General features: G+C 51.1%; 1 protein-coding gene across 3 annotated transcripts in view; it reads left to right on the forward strand.

Moving 5' to 3' along the window:
* TSPAN15 (tetraspanin 15) overlaps positions 1 to 19,612 on the forward strand; it is a 49,242-nt gene extending 29,630 nt beyond the window's left edge. Inside the window, exons 3-8 of one of the 3 annotated variants that reach the window (XM_032608585.1) lie at positions 351 to 425; positions 9,322 to 9,417; positions 12,236 to 12,352; positions 16,951 to 16,998; positions 18,279 to 18,395; positions 18,791 to 19,612. In XM_032608585.1, coding sequence (XP_032464476.1) covers positions 351 to 425; positions 9,322 to 9,417; positions 12,236 to 12,352; positions 16,951 to 16,998; positions 18,279 to 18,395; positions 18,791 to 18,940 — 603 coding nt within the window. In that variant the 3' untranslated portion in view covers positions 18,941 to 19,612. Of the gene's footprint in view, positions 1 to 350; positions 573 to 9,321; positions 9,418 to 12,235; positions 12,353 to 16,950; positions 16,999 to 18,278; positions 18,396 to 18,790 lie in introns of all 3 variants that reach the window. The other 2 variants (XM_032608584.1, XM_032608586.1) reach the window with 2 other exon arrangements.
* The last annotated feature ends 3,984 nt before the right edge of the window (positions 19,613 to 23,596 follow it).

The following is a 23,596-nucleotide window of genomic DNA, read 5'->3' on the forward strand; positions in this document are numbered from 1 at the left end:
CCAGGCCTGTCCCCTCTGGGTCAGCCAGAGCGAGGACCAGCTCTGCTTGTGGTGGGGGGTGGGTGGAGGGGATTGTGTTTCTCCACCTAGACCCTGCTGAGGACCCCTGGGACAAACCTTGATAACAGTCTGGCTGGGACAGCTGAGTCACTTTTCCTGACCACTAGCTCCAGCAACAGGCTTTCCCGGGAATGTGTGTCCACATCCTGTGTCCTCACAGGAGGAAGGGGCGAAAGGCCCAGGAGCCACTAAGAGCTCCGACAGAGGTGATTCTCTTTATTGCGCTTGACCTCGGAGCAGATGGCACTTCCCCTTCCCCTCTAGGTGAATCTCTGAATTTTGTTTTCCAGTTTATGTACATCCTTGGGATTTGCCTCATAATCGAGCTCATTGGTGGCGTGGTGGCCTTGATCTTCCGGAACCAGGTGGGCCTCTGGCGCAGTTATCAGCCATGTGTATGCAGTCACCCACTGTGTGTGTGCCCAGGGCTACAAACTGGGGGTGCAGCAGAGAGCTGGGCAGATAATCCCTCGTGGAACATCCACTGGGCTGGGGCGATGGGCACTGAACAGGTAAACCGGAGAACAAGAAAACAAAACAGGCTGATAACAGAGTGCCTGGGGTGGAGGTGGGGAGGATGCTGCTGAAAAGGAGCCAACCAGCTGAGGCTCAGAGGGAACAGAGGTCCAGGCGGAGGGAGCCACTGAGGCAGAAGGGAGCTTGGCGGGTTTGTGCACAGTGTGGAGGCCGCTTGGCTGAAACAGGTGAGTGATGGGGAGGGGGTAGAAGATGAAGATCTAGGGCAGATCAGGTAGGGCCTTGGATTTTTGTTTTAAAGGCAGTAGGAAGCCTTTGGAGAGTTTTATGCTGGGAAGTGATGTGATCTGATTCACATTTGCTGCTGAATGGAGAGTGGACAGTAGGGAGACCAGCTGGGTGGGCCTTAACCACAGGCATGTCTACACCCTTGGAATCCAGGGGTCTTCTTCGTGTTTTGTGATGGAAGGGGAGATTCCCATCATATTGATGAAGTCATTGAGGCACAGAGAGGTTAAGAAGCCCTCCTAAGAGCACACAGGAAGATGGAGGCAGCTCAGGGATGCTTTCCAATCTTTTTTTCAGTTCTTTTTTTCTCCCCTGCCCTAGCTTTATGGGGAATAATTGACAAATAAAATTGTGATATATTTAAACTGTACAGTGTGATGATTTGAGATACGTATACATTGTGAAAGGATTACCACAATCAAGTTAATTAATACATCCATCACCTCAAATAGTTAACTTTTTTTTTGATGAGAATACTTAAGATCTGTTCCCTTAGCAAATTTCAAATGTATAATACAGTATTATTAACTATAGTCAGTATGCTGTACATTAGATCCTCAGAGCTTATTCATCTTATAACTGGAAGTTTGTACCATTGACCAACATCTCCATATTTCACCTGCCTCCTATCCTCTGGCAACCACTTTTCTACTCGCTGGTTCTATGAGTTTGAGGGGTTTTTTTGTTTTTTTTTTTTAGACTCCACATATAAGTGACTCCATATGGTGTTTGTCTTTCTCTGTCTGACTTATTTCACCTAGTATAACCCCCTCGAGGTTCACCCATGTTGTCATAAGTGGCAGGTTTTCCTTCTTTTTTATGGCTGAATAATATTCCATTATATATACATTGTATATATATATATACACACACACAATGGAGAATATATGTATATCTATATATCTACGTATCTGTATCTCTCTCTCTATATGTATATATCTCACATCTTTATCCATTCATCTGGCAACAGACACGTTGTTTCCATATCTTGGCAATTGTGAATCATACTGCAATGAACATGAGAGTTCTTTTCCTGGCAGATAACTCTTTGAGATAGTAATTTCATTTCCTTTGGATATATACCCGCAAGTGGGATTGTACCACGTATGGTAGTTCTATTTTTAATTTTTTGAGGAATCATCATACTGTTTTCCATAATGATTGTACCAATTTACACTCCCATCAACAGTGTACAAAGGCTCCCTTTTCTCCTCACCAACATTTGTCTCTCGTTTTTTGATAATAGACATTCCACCAGGAGTGAGATAATATCTCACTGTGGTTTCAGTTTGCGTTTCCCTGATGTTTAGTGATGTTGAGCATCTTTTCATATACCTGTTGGCCATTTGTATGTCTTCTCTGGAAAAATATCTATTCAGGTTCTCTGCCTGTTTTTTACTCAGATTATAGTTGACCCTTGAACAACATGGGTTTGAAATGTGTATGCCCACTTATACACAGAGTTTTTTCAATAAATATAGTACCTGTATTTCATTTTACAGATCCTTAAATAACTAAGTGTGAGGAAAAGTTTATGTTCGGTTAGAGATTACAGTATGTGGAGTCAAAAGAACTAGCGTTTGAGTCCTGACTCTATTTAAGCTGTTTTAGCTTCCTGCCCTTGGGTGAGTTATTTATCATTTCCTTTGCTTTTGAGGCAGAAATAGCAGTATGCAGATTTTCAACTGTGTTGGGTGTTGGCATCCCTAATCCCTACAGTGTTCAAGGGTCAACTGTATTTGTTTTTTTTGCTATTCAGTTGTAAGGGTTCCTTGTATATTTTGGATATTAACCTCTTATCAGATATATGGTTTATATTTTCATAGTTTGCCTTTTTACTTTTTTGATTATTTTGCCGTGAAGAAACTTTTTTGTTTGATGTAGTCCCACTTATTTATTTTTGCTATAGGCGACATTGCCTATAATGTTTAATGTCAGATCCAAAAAATCACTAAGACCAATGTCAAGGAGTTTTTCCCTATATTTTCTTCTAGGAGTTAGTTCTACAATTTCAGATCTTATATTTAAGTCTTTCATTCGTCTTGAGTTGATTTTTGTCTATGGTATAAGCTAAGGGTCTAATTTCATTCTTTAGCACGTGGATTTCCAGTTGTTTCAACACCATTTATTAAGAGATTGTCCTTTCCCTGTTGTATATTCTTGGCATCTTTGCTGGAAATCAGTTGACCATATATGTGTGGGTGTATTTCCAGGCTCTCTATCCTGTTCCATTGACCTATGTGTCTATTTTTATGTCAACACCATACTGTTTTGGTACCTATAGCTTTGCAATATTGAAATCATGAAGAGTGATGCCTCCAGCTTTGTTCTTCTTGCTCAAGATTGCTTTGGCTATTGGGGTTTATTGTGGTTCCATATGAATTTGAGGATTTTTTTTTCTATTTCTGTGAAAGATGCCATCTGAATTTTGATAGGGGATCGCATTGAATCTGTAGATTGCCTTGTCCCACTGGTTGTCTTCCCAATCTAGTTTTGCTACCTGTTCCTCCCTTTTTCTCTTTTCTGCTTTTCAGACCATCTGCTCTGGGCTGGCAGTTCCAGGGTATTGGTTCATTTTTCAGCAGCCCTGAGGGGAGAGAGATGTTTATTCCAGTTGCGAATGGGGATGCATTTTTGTGCAGTCAGCAGGGCTCCTGGCCAGCCCACAGCTTTCCAGAGTTATGAGTGCTTTACTGACTAAAGCCCAGGTCCAGGCCAGGGTTAGCAGCATCAGTGGTTTAATAAACAATCCCCTAAGTGAAGAGCAGTTCTGGTTTCCCAGGTGCTTTCACAAAGGCGGTTGACTTATTTTCCAGTGCCGGGTAGGTCAACAGGGACTGTGACACCACTCTCTTCCAGGGAGAGAACTAAGACGAAACCTCCAGGGACCCTTAGCTCTTACAGCTGAGGATGCCGCGGGCCTGAAGTCAGGGGTGAGAGTTTCCATTATCCCCAAACCCTGAGGGCACCACGGGGTGAAGTGCGTTCCTTCCCCTTGGGTGGGTTGTCCCCTTCATGGGGCCCTGTCAGGGGAAGGTCTCAGTGTGCAACCCAGGAAGGACCTTCACCTTCAGGGCTCTCGGCTCTTTGGAGGCTCATGATGGGCTGTGCTGTCATATGCCCATGATACATAATTCAAAAAATTAAAAAATGAGATACAAAACTAAGTGCAGTAAGATCTCCACAATGAAAAAAATAGGCCTGGAAAAATCTGGAAGGAAATAGAAATATTAACATATTAATTCATATCTCCTCTGAGGGATGGGACTCTTTTTTTCCCTAGCTCCCAAATTTTCTTTTTCTTTTTTTATAATCAAGGGGGAAAATACCATATAAAGAAAAATGATGTCCCTGCCAACTGTAATGCCATGCGATTTTGTAAAACAAGAAATGGGCCAATGGCGAGGATAGGGAAGGAGCAGCCTGGCTGTTGATGGTGGCAGAAAGGGGCAGCGTACGATGGAGGAAGAGGTGAGGCACAGTCAAGGTCAGGTTCCAGGAGAAGGTGAGTTCCCAACTCCAGTTTTTTTTCACCAAGAGGAGAAGACAGATTTCTCTGAATCACAATGTAATAAGTTCAGTCTCCAACTCTGCAGGCTACCTCTTAACTCTAAGAATGCACTTGTGGTGACAAATGAGGACAAGTCATCAGGCTAATAACTTCACACAGGGTTCTCAGGAAGGTGCACAGACCACGGCCACCGCCAGGCAGAGAAAGGTAAACAGACTCCCGAGTGTAAGGAAGAAACTCCATCAACCACTGCCCCTGCTGCCAGGCATGACCCAGTAGTTGGACTGAAGCAGCTTTTCTGCTTGTGCAGGGTCGAGTGGCCGTGCGTTGGAGAGCTGGGTGCAGAGCTGTTGGCCCCAAGGGCCCGGGCATTAGAAGCAGAAGTGCAACACCTTGAACCCAGTGGGGGGCAGAGAACCTGAACGACCTCCACAGCTGTCTGGGTCTCACCGCTCTTGACCTGCCATCACCACAGCTTGTCCCGAGCCTCTCTGGAGGGTGTCGGGGGTTTTGGAGGTGGGCAGCTCCTGACCGTGTGTTCCCAGCGAGGCAGGGCTGAGCAGGGACACTCAGAGGGCACTGGGCTGTAGCTGGTACGTCTTTACCCATCCCCGACCTCCTTCCCTCTACCACCAGAACAGTCAGGGGAGCGACCACTTTCCTGGCCTTGATCAGAGGGTGCTGTGGTCACACCTAACACCAGGCCATGGGATGATGGGCAGCACCCAGCCTGTTTATCATGGCACTGCCACTAGCGGGCTCTGGGTGTGACCATGAGGTCAGGGCAGGGAGAAAGGAGACAGCATGGCCTGCTTGGCTGAGCACCTGAGCATATATATCCTTCCCACCCAGAAGAAAGTAGAGAAAGTTCTGCACTGTTGTGGACAGATTCCCATAGCTGGTGCCTCCCACTGTGGGAGTGAGAGCTAGAGCCCCAAACACCTGGGAGACCAAAGCATAACCCTCCCCCACCACGGGGATTAATCCTGTGACCTCCAGCCTGGTATTCCAGAGAACCTTGCAGAGTTTGCACCTCTTTGCTTCTCACTCCCTGGGTTCCTCTCAACCCTTGGTTGTCTGATGGGGCCCATCTCAGGGCTGGAGCAGAGGCTGGGGTCTGGAGGCAACGAGGATGAATCCCCACCTTCTGGGGGTACTGTGGGGAGCCCAGAGATGCTGGCTCAGCCCAGGCACTAAGGGAGGAAGGAAGTCCTAGGCTGAGCACCCGCCTCTGCGTTATGAGAGCTGAGCTGCCAGCTATTGGGCCTCCCCAGCATGGGCCTCAGAAGCAGACATGAAGTGATGGAAGCCGGCTGGCAGCCTGTAGGAAACTAGGACAGCTGCGTCCCCAGAGGCCTGGTGGGAGGCTCTGGCTGCCAGCCAGCCCTTCCACCCCTGCCGTCCTGGGGGAGCTGCTGCCCCATGCCCCCCACCCCTCCAGTTCCTCGTTTATTTAGGCTAAAAAAAAAAAAAAGCTTTATTGATATTTAATTCACATGCCATACAATTCACTCATTTAAAGTGTACATTCAGATATGTGCAACCATCACCACTGTCGATTTTAGAACATTTTCATGACCTCCAGAAGAAATCTGACATCCCTTCGCTATTCTCCTCATTCATTTAAAAACTCTCCAAGTGCCTCCACTGAGAGCAGTGATGCAGAGGCTTCAGATATCTTTAAAACTAGATTGAAAGAAAGAACTAGAAAGGGCAGTTCTTTGTAGCTTGAGTCTGGTAGCTTGAACAATGTGCTCTGAAAATCCCATGGCCTTTGATGCTTGCTTACTCTTTGCTTAATTTAGCCCGGGCCACGTGCCTCTGAGGCCATGCCAGCCATTTGTGAAAGGTGGTTTTCTAGTCCTCATTGGAGCTGCCCCCGCTGTGTGACCTGGTTTAGAGCGGGGTGGGGCTGGCACTGTGTGTGTTTGGCCTCTGGACGCAGCAGAGGAAGCCAGAATTCTCTTTTCCCTTCCACGCTCCCACAGGGCGCGTCCTCTCAGCGGCTCCCCGAGTCCCTCAGGACGTTGTGGGATATAGCACCATGCTTTACACTTAATTAGAGTTAATGAATGACCTGTATGCCCTCCACCCCCACAGGAACCACCCAAGCATTCTACACACGTCTCTGGCAGGGGCGCGCACGCGCACGCGCACACGCATGGTGCCAAAGGCAGTGCACACGTGCAAGAACCAGCACGACCCAAAGAGCTCTCTGATGGGAACGGGGGACAGCTGCCGCCTGTGGAGCCTGGGACCATCTGTTCCTCCTGTCCATCCCGAGAGGCCGCCAGCGGGGCCTGCCTTCCCCACGGGGTCCCGGTTCAGCTAACCAGGTGGAAGGCCTGATTTGCACAAAGAGGGCTCTTTTGGAGTCCGTGCCTTTGGAAGATGCTCAGAGACTGAGCTGGTTTGGGGAGGGAGGTCAGGGCTGCTCACCAAAGAGGGAGGGAGAGCCTTTCCCCTTTGGGCCACTGAGCGTCCCCTCTGCCGCCTGTCTTCCTCCCTGCCCTGGGCCTCCTGCTCTCATCCCACCCTGTTTCCTAACAGCATGTGACCCAGTGGGAGGGCTGAGGGGTGAGCCGATGGGCTGGGGTAGGTGGACCAGGACGGTCCGCAGTGCCTTGAGATTGGAAGGAAGCCACCCCGCCTCCCATGAGTGTGGCCCTAGACATGTCCCTGACCTTGGACATCAGCCCCTGCACCTCAGTTCAGCCAAGGGCCCCTTACACCATGCCATTTAACGCTGTGAGCTCATTCCCTTGCCCTACCCTGGGTGACAGACTGATCCTGCCTGGTGTCCTGTTTTCTTCGACACCCCCAACCATGCTCCAGCTGGCTGGCCTGTCCCTTCATCACCCAGAGGAGCAGGTACCCAAGGTCGGAAAGGCTGCAGGACCTGGGAGCCTCTGGGAAGGGTGGCCTGAGGCCAGGCAGCCTCCTGCTCTGCCCAGGTCGAGTGGCCGGCAAGCAGCTCTTCCACTGAGCCCCTGCCCTGGGTGGGATCCAGTGCCAGACCTGGGCAGGGCTGAGGGCTGGTGACTGCAAGAGCCTCTCACACGGGAAGGGGGCTGGCCCTGTGCCTCCCGAGGCCTGCAGCTCCCAGGTCTGCTCCTGAGCGGCTGATTTTCATCAGCAGAGGGTTTTCCTTCTGGCCACAGAGATAGGTTTCCCTGAGCCAGTCTCCTTTGTCACCTTGGCTTTGAGCAGTGTCTAAATTTCAGGAAGGAGATGGCTGTCACATCCTTCATTCCTCTCTTTTTGATACTGGAGATGGTTTGGGGAGATGGCCCCAATCTGAACCTTGGGTTCTTATCTTGGCTTCTTTTTTTCCTGTTTTCCATATTAGCTTTAATCATTGGTAACACATGATCTTTTATGAGTCTAAGATTGTTAATATTGTTTCTCATTTTACAGAGGAGTTACCTTGGATAACCTATCCCCACGCAGAGTTTTTGTTTTTGTTTTTAATTTTTATTGGAGTATATAGTTGATTTACAATGTTGTGTTAGTTTCTGGTATAAAGCAAAGTGAATCAGTTATACATATACTTATCTTGGCTTCTTAAAGTGTATCAGGCCGGGAGTTTGACGCTTTGGTTCCAGCATCTCTCTGCCAGTGATCAGCAGGGTGACCTTGGACACGTCACATCACCTCTTTGGGCTGCAGGGTGTTTGTGAGGGGTCCCAGGCTAGGGCCCAGCTCTTGGACAAGACTTACGGCCTTAATTTCTTCTGGGATTAGCCATTTTCCACTGATGACATAATGGGTATGAAGTGATACCATAGGGTATCTGTCTCCTGGAAAAAGAAAGACCTATCATAATAACAGCAGGGCTTACTATGTGCCTGGCATCCTGCTAAGCGCTTTTGTAGATTTAGTTTATTTGAATCTCCAACCCCTCCCAGGCAGAGGATTCTCCCCCGCACCCAGCCCCCATTCCGTAGAGGAAGAAATGGAGGCCCGGAAGTTAAATGAAGTGCCTGAGGCCTGCGTGGCTGCAGGGAGTGTTCTTGACCATGAGGCCTGACAGCCCCTCGCAGCCTAGTCTTTGATCTTCAGAGCTCGGAGGTGTCTTAAGCATAGGCCTGCAGGGTTGGTTCACAAGTGGGAAACTGAGGCCCAGAGAGGAGGAGTAGCTGTGATGGGGCCTGCAGTCCCAGGCTGGGGCCTGGAACCCAGGGCCCTGCTGTCCCCATGTACCCTGAGGGCACCTCCCCCGGGAATCGTCCGGCTCCAGAGCTGAGAATGCGCCCTTTGTGCCAGCACAATCTCTGATGAGACACGGGCCTTCCTGCTCTGAAAGCCCCGATTGTCGCTGCCAGTGTGGAGCTGGGCTGCCCACGCTCCCGCCCCATCCCTTCCTGTTGTGGGGCCTTTTGTGCTCCTGGATCCCAGTACAACAGCCGGGCTGTTGATCCAGAAGGCCCAGTGTGACTGGGAGAGGGTGGCCTGCCAGCGCCCTTCCCGGTGGGGATTGTCCCAGCCCGAGAGGGAGGTGGGCCCTGTCATCTCCCTGCAGTGACAGAGAGAGGCCCGGAGGAGAGTCAGGAGACCTGGCCAGGCCCCTAACCAGAGCTGAGACCTGCTCGGTGATCTGGGGAGAATCAAGCTCCCTCTCTGGGCCTCCTTATCTGTAGAACAAGGGCTTGGATAGGAGAGAAGAGTGGAGAGAAGGCCTGGAGGGCAAAGGGAAGGTTCCAGCACAGGCCTGTCTTTGGCAGTAGAAGGAGCGCCAGGCCAGGAACCTGAGCAGCTGAGTCCCAGCCCTGGCCTGGATGGGTTGTTTGATCTGTAAAGGAATGAGGTGCACCATTCCTGCATCCGATGGGCACTGGGGGCGTGGAAGGGGTGCTTTGTGCAGGTAGGGACAGGGGCCCCCTGGGCATGTGGGCACTCTGGTTCAATCCCGACTTTTGGGAAATCTCGGGTGGGACTCTGGGGATGTGTGCCCTTCTTCCTTTGTAATTTCTCTGTCTAAATAGACCATCGACTTTCTGAATGACAACATTCGAAGAGGAATCGAGAACTACTATGACGATCTGGACTTCAAAAACATCATGGACTTTGTTCAGAAGGAGGTGAGCCAGGCGCTTTGGGTCAGACATCTGCCTCCCATGCCCTTTGTCCCCTACTGGGGACCCTGCTCAAGAGGGTGGGGGTGAGGGTCACATGGCTTATCCATTCCCAAAGCAGGTGGCTGGCCACGTTGGGAGGCAAGAGTGGGCCATGGATGGCTGCCAAGGGTAGGGATGCCAGGGCCTGACCTTCTCAACCAGCTCTCTACCCGTGTGCTTCCCCCACAATATACTTGCCCTACCTGTTCCTCTCCAGGTACACGGGCCCTCCCCTCCTGGAAAAAAAAAAAAAAGAACAAGGTCAGGGGTAGCTACAAGCCACCTGGCAGTGCCTCAGGGTGCCCCTCTCCAGTGGGTAAAGATCCTGCTTCTTTGAGGTGGGAGTGACCTCCAAGCCACCCAGTTCAAAGTTCCCCCTGCCAGGACCCTTTAGTGATGGGGAGCTCACTGTCTTGCCAAGTCGAGGACAGCCCCGATGGGGAGAGAGCTCTTCCCCGATTCCATATCCCCCTGCATGGGGGAACAGAACAAGACTTCTGCTTTTCCTCGATGACACTTCTTTGAATGTGATAATTGTCCTTTGGGGATGTCATCCCTCTTCCCAAGGTCCACCCAAATCTGTGGGTGTAATAATAATAGCAGTTGCAGGGCAAGCTGCTGCCCTCGGGGGCTTCTACACATCAATCTCACTTAGTCCTCCTGCGCCTTAGCCTCCTCATCTGCCTCAAGGGGATACTTGGTCCCTTCCTCTTGGCGTCGTTGTGAGATTGCCTCGACCTGTTTCAGAGGTGGTTAGAGCAGTGCCAGGCAAATGATGAGACCTAGGTCAGTGTCAGCTGCAGTGGTCATCATCCTCATGTCCTACTAGGTGAGGACAAGCAGAGTTTGAGGGCCGAGGGCCCGCTCAGCCCTGGCAGTGCTTCTTTGGATGTGACCTTGGGGGCGTCAGCTGGCCTGATTCCCATGCTAGCCCTCAGTGGGGACAAACGTCTCACCGCACCCAGGGCCACCCGTAGTGGCCACACCCTTGGCTCAGGCCTTCCATGTAGTCACAACAGGTGCAGCCTCTGGGAGGCCCTTCTTTGCCAGGGATGTGCCTGCCAGCTCTGGCCATCAAGTGGAGCAAAATGCTTTTATTGGAACCAACCTTCAGCTGGCTCGCAATTTTCATTTCTTCCAGGGTGGAATGGCGGGATGACTCATGCTCATTGGGCACTCTGCTTGGTGCTGAATGCCTCATGCATGGCTTCCCTTTGTAATTCTCAGCTCAGCTGTGCAAAGCTGACGTTGCTCTTCCTGCTTTACGGTTGAGGATCTGAGGCCCAGAGAGGATCACTGACTTGCCCAAAGTCACACAGCATGGAGTTACCGGTAGTGTGAGCATTTGAACTCTGGCCTGTCTGATGGCAAAGCAAATGCGCTTTGCACCGTACCCCAAAGAGGCACTTCCAGATCCCTCAAACTGATAACCTAAAAGGCTCTATGGGGACTCTGAAGGGGTATCTGCTTTGTGTTTTTACTAAGACCTTGGATCATATCACTCCCCTGGTTAAACCCTGCAGTGACTTTCAGTCACCCAGAATACCATCCCAGCTCCCTGCTGGTTCTGGCTGACAGGGCTTTCAAGGTCTGGCCTCATGTCCTCCGTTCTTGCTGGCTCTGCTCCAGGCACACCTGCTGCTGAAATATAACCACCTCGTCTCTGCGTGGGGTCTTTGCATGTCTTTTTTTTTTTTTTTTTTTTTTTTTTTTTTTTTGCGGTACGCAGGCCTCTCACTGTTGTGGCCCCTCCCGTTGCGGAGCACAGGCTCCGGACGCGCAGGCTCAGCGGCCATGGCTCACGGGCCCAGCCGCTCCGCGGCATGTGGGATCTTCCTAGACCGGGACACGAACCCGTGTCCCCTGCATCGGCAGGCAGGCTCTCAACCACTGCGCCACCAGGGAAGCCCCTCTTTGCATGTCTTGACCGGCTTTTTCCTGTTGTTCCTATTTCAGATTAAATGACATCTCCTCAGGCCTTTCCCGACCTCCCCACTCCTTCCCCTGTTTGCCATATCCCTGGTACCCAGCACTACCTCACTGTCCTTTTCACAATGCTGATTCCTCTCTGTCTCCCTCTGCAGATGTGTCCCATATGGGCAGGGCTGTGGTGCTTTGGCTGCCCCTTGTCTCTCTGGCACACAGAACAATGCCCGGCACACACCAGCATCTCAGTGGAGTAACTGCTTCCCCCAGGCGTTGGCATCTGTACAGGGGGAGATGCAGGGAGGGGCTAAGCTAAGGGGAAAATGATGCCAGCTGTGCCATCGCTTCAGTCCTGAGCCCAGGCCAGGGTGTGAGGTGTGTGCCCCTTTGCTAAGGGCAGGACAGGCAGAGCTGGGGCAGGTGAGGAGAAGGTCAGTGTGGTTCAGGGACCCCTGGGTTGTGGGGCTTCCCTAGAATCCTATTCTCCGGGACCTTAAAGGCCAGCTCCTCGGGTTGAGCGCCTGCCCTGGGGATGTGAAGATGGAGTCCGGTTGTCAAGGAAGGATGTTCCCTCCAGTGTTTAGTCACCACCCCGCTATCCCACCAAAAGGCTACCCAGCCTTGGCTTGCATGCCTCTCCGGTGACGGGGCGCTCACTACCTGTTGGGCAGCCATGCCGCTTTTGGCGAACTCTGACCCCACAACAGATGCCTCATTTGCTGCCTGTAGCTCCCCCTACCAGGGTGACCCCCATCATAAATCACATCGTCCATCCCCTGGCAGGGCCCCTCCCTGCCGTCTGCCCGGGGCCCCGGCGGTGATGGCAGCTCTCTTCCCCACTTGTTCCATCCCTCAGTTTAAGTGCTGTGGCGGAGAAGACTACCGAGATTGGAGCAAAAACCAGTACCACGACTGCAATGCCCCCGGACCCCTGGCCTGCGGGGTGCCCTACACCTGCTGCTTCAGAAACACGGTACCCACTGCTCCTGGGGCTTCCCGGCTGGTCAAACGCTTCTCTCACCTTTCAGGATGGGTGGTGGAGATGGTTGGGTGCGGCAGGCAGGAGGTAGTGGTCATTGTCGAGGCTTCCTGAGCCTCGAGGGCTACTAAAGGGGGTGAATCTGGGGGGGGGGGGGCGGGGAAGTCTTGTCTTATTAGTAGCGGTCGTTAACATCTACTGAGCACTTACCATGTGCTGGCCTTTTCTAGGTTCTTTAGTTGTATTAACTCATTTAGTCTTTTCAACAACCCTGTGAGGTAGGTACCGTTATTTCACACACTGTACAGATGAGAAAATTGAGGAACCAAAAGGTTAGGTGCTTTGCCCAAGGTTGATGGGGCTGGGATGAAATTCAGGCAGCCATTGTCAGAGCTGCACCCTGGACTCCTGTGCAAGCCAGGCAAGGAGTAGGAGAGGGTCCAGGCCGGGGGGCTTAGCAGGGTGGCTGGCTTGACAGCCGTAGCCAGAGGACCAGAGCAGGGCCTGCACTGTGGGCATTGCTGGTGGACTTTGGGCTTGACGTCCTGGTCACCATCAGCAACAGGGTATTTGGAAGGGGTCTGGTGATGTAACCGTCAGCCTCCGCCTCTCCCCAGTGGGATCCTCTCAGCTCTGTTGCGTCCTTGGCCCCTTGGGAGGCTGCCCTGTGCTGTCACTGCTAATAAATGAGAGGCTTGGTCAATCCTGTGTTTGACTAATGTGTCCCAAAACTGCATGGTTTCTGGGTTGGAATGAGGCGGAGAGCTTTGCAATTACTCACACCCTGAAGAGTCATGGAAAATTTCTCTTCTGATGCTCCACCATTCTGTGCCCACTTCCGGATTCTGTAAACCGCACAGCTGCTGGTAGGGGTGGGGGCCTCACCCAGTGAGTCAGGGAGCCAGTGCCAAGTGCATTAGCCCTAAAAAGGCTGGACCAGGAGGGGAGGTTTGTTTGGAAATTGTAGCTGCCATTTTAGGGTAGCTTTCTGTGCAAGGGGAGTGCTGGGGAAGAGCCCGGGTTTTTTAGGGAGGCCTACGGGGGGTGACCCTGAACTTCATCACCCAAGGCAGTGGCACCTGAAGGTCCAGGTTGAGATGTGGAAGCCCAACTTGTATTCATTCATTCATTCAACGAGTATTTACTGAGGACCTGCCAGATGTGGTTCTACATTCTGAGGATACAGAAAACACACAGAGAACTTTTGCCTGCATGGAGCTGACATTCTTTCTAGTGGGTAGAACTGACAAGAAAAATAAATAAGTAAAAGAGATAGTATGCTAGAAGATGATAAATGCTAAGGAGAAAAATAAAGCAGGGGCGTGGAGGATTGCAATTTTAGATACTGAGAAGGTAGGTTCTCAGTAAAACCCTGAAGGAAGTGAGGGAGTGAGCCATGTGTATCTGGGGATGGGAACTCCTGGCAGAGAGAACAGCAAGTGCAAAGGCCCTGAGGTGGGAGTTGCCCTGGTGAGTTTGAGAAACAGTGCAGAGACCAGTGTGGCTGGAGCAGAGTGAGTGTGGGGGAGGAGAGTGGCAGACAAAGTCAGGGAGGTCATGGGTACCCTGATGGCCGTGGTCAGCACTTAGGTTCCCTTGAGTGACAAGCAGTCAAGTGACAGGGCTTTAAGTAGCTGAGTAGCAGATCTTACTTAGGCTTTACCAGGACCACCCTGTCTGCTGTGGGAGCAGAGGTGACGTGGGGAGTCTGGTTAGGGGCTAGTGCAGTGGTCCAGGTGTCACAGCTAAGGCTGTCCGGGAAGTGGGCTCTGACATGCTGGTTAGTGAGCAGGAGGTTTAGTAGGAGGTGTGCTCAGGATTGACACCTGTAAGGGAGGTGACAGAAGCTGGGCTGGGCAGAGGGAGAGGTTGAGCAATGATGCAGGCTCAATGGGGGCCTCAGCTGCCTCTCCAGGAATGTCCTGGGATGATCCTTCAGAGTTGTCCCATATTGGGGCAAGGGGAACAGGTCTTCATACCCTCCACATGCACCAGGCATTACATGAGGAGTGTCCCACCTGGAAGGGACTTGCTGGCTTGTTCAGCAGAGAAACAGAACCAACAGGATGTGTGTGTGTAAAGAGATTTATTATAGGAAACTGACTCACAGAATTATGGAGGCAGGCAAGTCCCAAGATCTGAAGGGTGAGTCGGCAAGCGAGAGCCCCGGGAGAGCCAATGGTTTAGTTCCAGTCTGAGTCCACAGGCCTGAGAACCAGGAGAGCTGATGATGTAGTTCCTGTTTTAAGGCTGGCAGGCTCAAGGCCCAGGAAAACCCAGTGTTTCAGTTCATGTTTGAAGTCAGGCAGGAAGAACTCTCCCTTACTCGGGAGGAAGGGCTGCCCTTTTGTTCTATTCAGGCCATCGACTGATTGGATGAGGCCTGCCCACGTTAGGGAGGGCAATCTGCTTTACTCAGGCTACTGACTTAAATGTTAATTTCATTGGGGGCTTCCCTGGTGGCGCAGTGTTTAAGAATCTGCCTACCAGTGCAGGGGACATGGGTTCGAGCCCTGGTCCGCGAAGATCCCACATGCCGCAGAGCAACTAAGCCCGTGCGCCACAACTGCTGAGCCTGCTCTCTACAGCCCGTGAGCCACAACTACTGAGCCCGTGCGCCACAACTAGTGGAGCCCAAGCGCCTAGAGCCCATGCTCCACAACAAGAGAAGCCACCGCAGTGAGAAGCCCGTGCACCGCAACGAAGAGTAGCCCCCGCTCACCGCAACTAGAGAAAGCCCTCGTGCAGCAACGAATACCCAACGCAGGCAAAAATAAATAGATTAAATAAACTAATTAAAACAGAAACAAAACCAAAAAATGTTAATCTCATTAAAAAACCACCCAGAATTACTGTTTGCATAGATATCTAGGTGAGTCACCCTGGGGCCTAGAGAAGAGTTCTGGGCTCTAGGGTTAGGGAGGCCTCTGCTGCCGCATGTCTGTTCCCTGAGGGGCAGGAGCTGTGGTTCCACCTCCAGGGCTGGAAGCACAGTGAAGAGTAAGTTTATTCTTGTCACCTTCTTACATACCATATAGTTTACTTATTTATTATGTTCATTGTCTGTCTCCCTCCCTAGAATAAAAGTTCCATGAAGGCAAGGACCTTTTTTTGTTCGTCTATATTCCCAACACCTAGAACAGAGAATGGTACATAATGAGTGCTCAGTATTTGTTCAGTAATGACTGAATGAATGAACAAATGAGGTAGGAAGCACCTGTTCCCATCATGCCCTCGTGCACTTGCTCCCCAGGCCTGACCTTCTCCCTGGGGGTCATGTTCTTGGCCTGGGGGGCCACAAATGCCGACTGACATGAAGTGGATGCTCAGTGTTTTGGGGTCTGAGGGCTCCTGGGGGACAGTCTAGACTGGGAGAGGTTATTTTGCCCACGCATCAGGCCCTGACATTTAGACTGATCTAGATGACGCCTGAGGTTCAACCCACTCTTTTGGAAAGAGAGTAGACAGCCCTCCTTGCCTTCCAGGGGCTGGGATCGTGTCCAGAGTCACTCCAGCCAGCATGTCTGTGTTCTGCCATGTGCCCAGCCCTGGGATAAGCCCTTTATGTGTCTATCTCACTTTATATTCAAAACAGCTCCGTGGAGTACATTCTTAGATCACCATTGCTTTATGGAACAGACCAGGGAAGCTATTCATTCATTCAACAAATCCTTATTGAGTGCCTGCATGTGCTAGTCCCTCAGCAGCCCACCTAAGGTTGGTCACAGAGCTCCTAAGTGGCAGAGCAGGACCTGGACCAGGTAACATGATGCCAGAGACCATACTGGCCACTCCGCTGTCCTGCATTACTGCTGGAACCTGTGGCACCCTGGTCCCACAGCAGCTTTCACTTAGATGTGAAGGGATGGGACCGGGACATCGAGCTTTCTCTCACCTTCTAGAAAATAGAGGAAACTATACAAGGGCTCAGGCAGTGATGGGAAGTGCCCCTGCCAGTCCTGTGTTATAGGTCTGCTGGGAAGAGATTTGATGGGTCTAGGGCCGACCACAGCTTCCCCTGCGCCTAGATTAGTCAGCCACTGGGAGTCCCTGAGAGCAGCTCTCTTCCCAGGCAGGAGGTTGGGCGGTCCTTCCACTGGTGGGTGGCTGTCTGCAGGAGCAGGGAAGTGTGGTCAGAGGCCTGGCTTTGCCCTCAGGTAATCCCCAGCTGGCCAGGGCCCTGGCTGTGGTCTGGGATTTTCTTTCATAAGAGCCAGCGTAGTGGGAGCGGCCCAGCCCTGACCTCAGACAACCCATAACCATATCAGCAAAGCTTGGGCTCTGCGGCGGCTGCAGTAAGGGAGCCTGGGGCAGTGCCCTTTCCTCTGGGTTCCTAGGCTGCCACGGGTGGAGCAGTGGGCCTCCCACCGAAGCGCCACGGAACTGGCCTTCCCACCTGTCCTCCCTGTGCATTTCTTGGAGGTGGGAGGTTAAGATGCCGACTTGAGCCAGGCTGCCGGGGTGGGAATCTCAGCTCCATCCATACTGGGCAGTGCAACTCTCTGTGCACTATAAAATGGGGGTCAGGGGGAATAAATGTCTTCTAGAGTAAACACTATGTAAGTGTTAGCTAATACACATTTCTCTTTCAGACAGAAGTTGTCAACACCATGTGCGGCTACAGAACTATTGACAAGGAGGTAATGCCTTTGAAATCTCTTTCCTCCAGAAAGGTTGCCCTTCCTGTCCCATCTCCAGGGTGATCAGAGGGGCTACCAGGGGTGAGGCTCCTGGCTGCTGAGATTTCCCAACATTCCTGGCTGTGAAAAGGAGCCAGGGACTGCCCAGGTTTTCTGCCCTACCCAGAACAGGAGGACTCGGGGAGCGAAGAATCCCCCCAGGCTGGGAAAGGCTGGCTGCCAGGGTGTGCCGAGCACCTAATGTGTGAGGCCACCGAGGCCACCGTGCCCCTGCCAGTGCCCCCAGCATGTCCCTGTGCCTGGCCGCGCTCAGCACCAGCCTGCCTCTGCCCTTGGAGCTGCCCATTTGCCCCCGACCTGGGAACTTCTTAGAAACGGGCATTCTTGGGGTGGTGCCAGGAGGTGATTCTGACACACATTTAACATGCAGAGCCACAGACCAGCAGGGGTTCTCCAGCCATCAAACCCAATGGCCAGTTTTTATATTAAACACTTGGTAATGCCCTATTTATTATTCCAAAGTGAAATTCACAGATAATATAACCTACCTACACACATAATTCCAAAACAAGTAATGTAATGATTTGAGATAAAAGGAGAAATAAGATGAAACAATTTACAACCATATACCGTATTTCAACACGTACATGTTCAGGCACTAGACAGAAAAAGTGAAGTGGTTGGGTGTTTACACTGCCAGGGGCTTCTGATACTTGGGAGGGGTGTTGTGTGGACAACTTGCATTACCATGGGCGTATTTTTGCCATTGACATGGTTTTTCAAAATGCTGAACAATTCTTGATAAAGTTGCAAATGAAATAAAGTATAATTATTCCTTACTTTATCTAATATTCTTTCTACAGAATTCAGTGCATAGTAAAAACATGCAGAAAACACTTTGGTTTTTATGTCCCTGGAGTTAGGCTTTGGGCTCAGATAATTATGGATGGGTTTTCACCCATCCAGATGCCCAGGGGACATCTAAGACGCAGGTAGTCTGGAAAGTTGTCCATGGAGTAGGATTGCCCTGAGCTCTACAGTCCCTCAGCCCCCAGCCCCGATCGCAGTGATAACCAGAAGTGCCACCACAATGTCCGCAGTGCTCTCTAGGGAACGGTACCGCCTGCTGAGACCCAGTGATCTAGAGACACCTTCTTATCACATTGCATACGAGAAACTGAGGCCCAGAGAGGCTGAGGGACTCGCCTGGACCTGGGGTGAGTGGCAGAGTTGGGACCAGGGCTCCCAGGCGAGTGCTCAGCCAGGCTCCTCCCCGGCAGCGCCTCAGCGTGCAGAATGTCATCTACGTGCGGGGCTGCACCAACGCCGTGCTCATCTGGTTCATGGACAACTACACCATCATGGCGGGCCTCCTGCTAGGCATCCTGCTCCCCCAGGTGAGCTGGTCGCCCCCCCCCCCCCACCCAGGGAGGGGAGCTAGAGGTGGGGATGGTGTGGGCAGGCTGTGGCTTCAGATGATGTGTGGCTTGGTGATTACAGAGTGCAGAGTAGGCACAAAGGGCTGGGGTGAAGAGAGCTCTTGGACCAGCCACCTGGGCTCACCCTGGGAGGGGTGGAGGGTTGGAAGGAGGGGGTGAATGGCCTAGAAAGTGAGTGACATAGCTGGGGGGGGGGGGAATAGGAGTCACAGAATGGAGGGTCTCTGGGATTTCCCAGCAGGCGCAGAGGAGGGCCCAGGCTGGGGCCATTGGGGTAGTGGGGGCTAGGGACTGCCAGAGAGGGCCACCCAGATGGCCAGCAGGCTCTCACCCGCCCTGCCCCTTCTCCTCAGTTCCTGGGGGTGCTGCTGACATTCCTGTACATCACCCGGGTGGAGGACATCATCACGGAGCACTCTGTCACCGATGGGCTCCTGGGACCCAGCACCAAACCCAGCGTGGAGGCAGCAGGCACGGGGTGCTGCATGTGCTACCCCAATTAGGGCCGTGGCCTGGGGCGGCAGCTCCAGAAGGACCGTGCCAGGACATCTCTGCGCAGGCCACGTCGTGGGGGCCAGATAGGACTGTGGCCCCTCTCTCCACATTCGGCACTGACCAAAGCCATGGCTGTGTTTGCTCAGGGCTCCCAGGCCACCGCCTGTCTGGGGGGCGGAGCCCCTCCCCAGCTGTGGAATTCTGTGCGTGCCCACCCTGCTGGGCGTGGGGAACAGGGCACCCCTCCTCCAGGCTCCGGCTGCTGGGGAAGGGGGAGCTTGGCACTGGGCTCCAGACCCATTTCATTTCTGGTAGTGCCTTGGCCTTGGTGTTTGTGCCCCTTTGAGGGCAGTTTTATAGTGATTTGTAATCAGGGAGGGAGGAGAGCATGTGTGCCCCGAGGTGAAGGAGCAGAGGGGTGGGGTGCAGACCCCAGGCCCCAGTCCTTCGGCCTCACCTTGAGGCCACATTGGGTCCGTTTCTCAGCCTCCTGGGTACCTCGAGACCACCCCAGGGCTGCTGCTTTGTTGACTCTGTTTTGTACCTGATTTTATAACATTCATTTTGTACACAGTTAACAGGAGTTTCCGACTAATCAAAGCTAGCTGTTCCCCCCATTCCTCTTCCCCCTCCAAGCCAGTTTATTAATCAGACAATAAAGACATGATTTTTTTTTTTTTCTGGTTTTTTGTTTGTGCTGTTTGGGTCGAGAGTGAGGAAGACCTCAAGTTGGGCTTGGAAACCCCTTGTTGGTGCAAAGATTGAAGGGGAGCCACCCTGAGACCAAGATTTGGAACAGTTTGGGACACTGAGGCCCAGGAGGATCAACCGAGGCTGCCTGTTTCCAGCTTGGAATGGTCTCTCTCACCCTTTGGTTTGTGGACTGGGCCTGGAGCCTCCTATGCCCATCCTTCCTGCCAGGAATTCACTTGCTGGAAACCTCAGGGAAAGAGGCAGAGATGACAACCTATTTTACAGACTGGGAAACTGAGGCCAAGCCACACTGGCATGAGTCTTCTCTTCCGGGAAGTGGGGTAGATGGGAACTAGGAAAGTCAGGGGTCCGGGAAGGAGCAGTGCCCACAGATCCACCCTCGACCTTTGGGCTATAGAACTGGAGTGACTCTTTTTTTTTTTTAACCAAACAAAACGTGCTTTATTTAGTAAAAACTGGTGAGTGTGGGCAGGACATGGCAGAAGTGCACAGGGGCTGGGGATGGGAGGGTCAGGGGTCAGCACAGGGGGGACATGACTCAGGATGGAGGAGCCAGAGGTCAGAAGACTTGGAGGTGGGTGGGTCATTGGTAACTTATCACCTGCTCCTCTAGAGGCTACATGTGGCTCAAAAGCCCCTGGGGGTTCCAGAGGCCTGACCAGCAAGGGAAGGTTTGTCTCTGCAGGCCTAGGGAGGCCCTACCCCCAACATCAGCAGGAACTCTCGGGGACAGGATGAAAGCACCTGGAAAGCATCGGACTGTAAACAGCCCATTGTTCCAGGGCCTGGGGTGGGGCTGGACGGTGCTCACTGCCTAGCAAAGGATGGTGCTGGTCGCCCCCTGCTGGAGACGGCAGGACCTGCGTGGATCAGTCCACCCAAGCCTTCCTGCCCCAAGAGTTGACTTCTAGATTTGCTGTGAGGTTCTTAGTAGCCAGGGCAATAGAAATAAACAGCATGAGCCCCAAACCCGAAGAATTCAATTTAAGAGTGTTAAAGGAACTGCCCATCACACCCACAAGAGGTAGGATGCCTGGTTGGCCATATGTACAAGCCTGCATTGTCTGATGTGTAGGAAAGGGCAGAAGAGGGATTTTTTCTTTTTTAAAGGATAGAATAACGCAACAATAGCAAGCACATCACTGAGCACACTCTGTCTCAGAAACTTGTCTAAACATAGATATTAACTCCTTTAATCCTTACAACTGTATGTGGTAAATCCTGTTATCTCCCTTTTATTGATGGAGAGACTGAGGCATATTGTGAACTTGCCCAAAGCACACGGCTGGTAAGTGACAAAGCCATGATGTGAGCCTGGGTAGAATCTCCCTGGCATGCAGCCCCTCTGCTCTACTGATTCTGTTGCCTCGTATGGACACATGGTACTAAGCGTGCAAAACCTGGGATGGCTGTTACTGTAGCTGTCCCCGTGGGGTGGCCACTGCAGCCGCTGCTGGAGCCTCTGCCTGGTCCCCATTTTGACCAGTGCATTCAAGGCCAGGTCAAACTCTGTGTCTGGCTGGTGGCCTCGTGGCACTCTGGCTCTGGCTGTTCTCTGAGGATTCTCTCTGTGCTCAGAGGGTGTGGCAGCTGCCTTTGGGACAGCAAGATGGCAGAGGCACCGAAGGGGTTCGGACTGCACTGAATCTGCTTATCCAAAGTCACATTACCCTGGAACCTGGAAACTTCTGGTCACCTTGTCCTCCCTCTTCTCACCACCACTCACCAACACCCCCCTACCTCCCACTGCTGCTTCTGTGCACCAGGGATCACAGGTTGGTGCCCACAGGAGGCTGAGTGCTGTGGACACTTAGCTCTTCTTTTTTTTTTTTGAAACCTCAGCCACTCACCTCTCCTGAAAACACACGGAACCCATGGAGAGGCCTTTCTCAGTCCTGTGGTTGGGCTGCCCCTGCTTTGCACCCTTTGTGCTTCAAAAGCAGTTACATCATCCTGGCCCCTTGTAACACAAGGATGGAAGAATGACCCTCAAAGTGAGTCATTTTCCCTCACCGTGGCACACACAGAAAATGATGATATCAGTGCAGCCCACAATATTTGTGAAGCCGGGGGAGATTTGTAGGCTTTGATTTGGGACTTTTTTGCTTCTCATATATTTATAAGAAAAACAAAACAATAAAATGCATTAAGGAAGACTGGGTTAGTAGAAAAATTCCAAATAGTATTCTCCAAACTTTGTTTTAACAGTATATTGAGGTATATTCAACCTAAAATAAACCACACACATTTAACGTGACAAATATATCACTAGTCAAACCATCATCACGATGGAGACAATGAACAACCCCATCATGCTAAAGAAATTTCCTCTTGCCCCTTGGGGGTTCCTTCTTTATAGCCCTTCTCACCACCTGCTAACCCATCTCCAGGTGACCGTGGATCTGCTTTCTGTCTCTATACATTATATTTTCCAAAATTTTATATAAGCGGATTCATACAGCATGGACTCTTCTCTTTGTCTGCCGTTTTTTGCTTAACGCGATTATTTTGAGTTTCATTCATTTCCTAGCACGGATCAGTAGTCCATTCCCTTGTATTGCTGAGTAGTATTCCTTTGTATGGCTTTGCCATAGTTTATCCAATCACCTATTGATGGACATTTGTGTTGTTTCCAGGTTTTTGGTTGTTTTTAATACAAATAAAGTTGCTATGACCATCCATGTACCTGTCTTTGTACAGAAATATACTTTCATTTCCCTTGGGTAAATATCTAGGAGTGGAATAGCTGGATCATATGGTAAGTGTATGTTTAGGTTTATGTTATAAGAAACTGCCAAAGTATTTTCCACAGTGGTTGCATGATTTTATATCCTGACCAGTAGTGTAGAGTCCCTGTTCCTCTACATCCTTGCCAGTATTTGGTATGGCCAGTCTCTTAAATTTTGGTCATTCTAATGGGTGTGCGGTGATAAATCGTTGTGATCTTACTTTGCATTTCCTTTTTTATCTATGTGTGTGTATATATATCTATATATATATATTTATTGAAGTATAGTTGATTTACAATGTTGTGTTTCAGGTATACAGCACAGTTACATATCTATAACTGATAATATATTGGTAATATAATATAAATCTATTCTTTTCAGATTATTTTCCCTTATAAGTTATTACAAAATATTGGATAGAGTTTCCTGTGCAGTACAGTAGCTCCTTGTTGGTTATTTTATATATAGTAGTGTGTGTATGTTAATCCTAACCTCCTAATTTATCCCTCCTCCACCCCTGTCTTTGAGAAGATGACCCCTTCTTTGGGTGACCTCTCTCCACTGTCCCACAGAATCAATCAAGTAACAGCTGCCCCCTTCATGCTTGTTGTGCACCAGCTCCATGCTCATCTATTTTCACCGATAATGATGGTCCATAATAACCATGTTATAGAAAAGGGAACTGGGATCAGAAGGGTTGAGGAACGTGCCTAGGGTCCCCCATCTAGTTAAGTGATACTGCCAGGATTTGAGAACATGTCTGACTCCAAGGCCCTTGGTCCCCCACGTGCTAGCCTGGCATTGGAGGTCCTACCTACCATTCTGGCCTCATCCATGTCCCTTGTTCCTGTCAGCAGGGCTTACCCAGTTCATTCTTAGCTCGCACGGTTCTACCTATCATCTCATGAGAAAGATCCAGCTCTCAACTCTTCCACATTCCCTTTCCCCATCTCCTTTGAGTTTCAATTCTGTGTGTGGAAAGACTTATTTTTATGATTGCCTATTTTGCAGATGGAGAAAACTGAGGCCAGACTAGTAAATTGTATACCAAGTGGCTCCACCAGCAACCCCAGAACCTGGTTCCTTCCAAGCCCCTGCCCTGCCTACCATCCGCCTGGGGCCTGGGACGTGCACAGTAATATGGGGCTGCTGGTTCCCGGCGATGGCCTCCCACAGTCTGAGCCCTTGGAGGGAGCCTGATTTGCAATCCTGAGAGCCCAG

Source organism: Phocoena sinus, chromosome 16 (assembly GCF_008692025.1).
Source record: "Phocoena sinus isolate mPhoSin1 chromosome 16, mPhoSin1.pri, whole genome shotgun sequence".
Lineage (NCBI taxonomy): Eukaryota > Metazoa > Chordata > Mammalia > Artiodactyla > Phocoenidae > Phocoena > Phocoena sinus.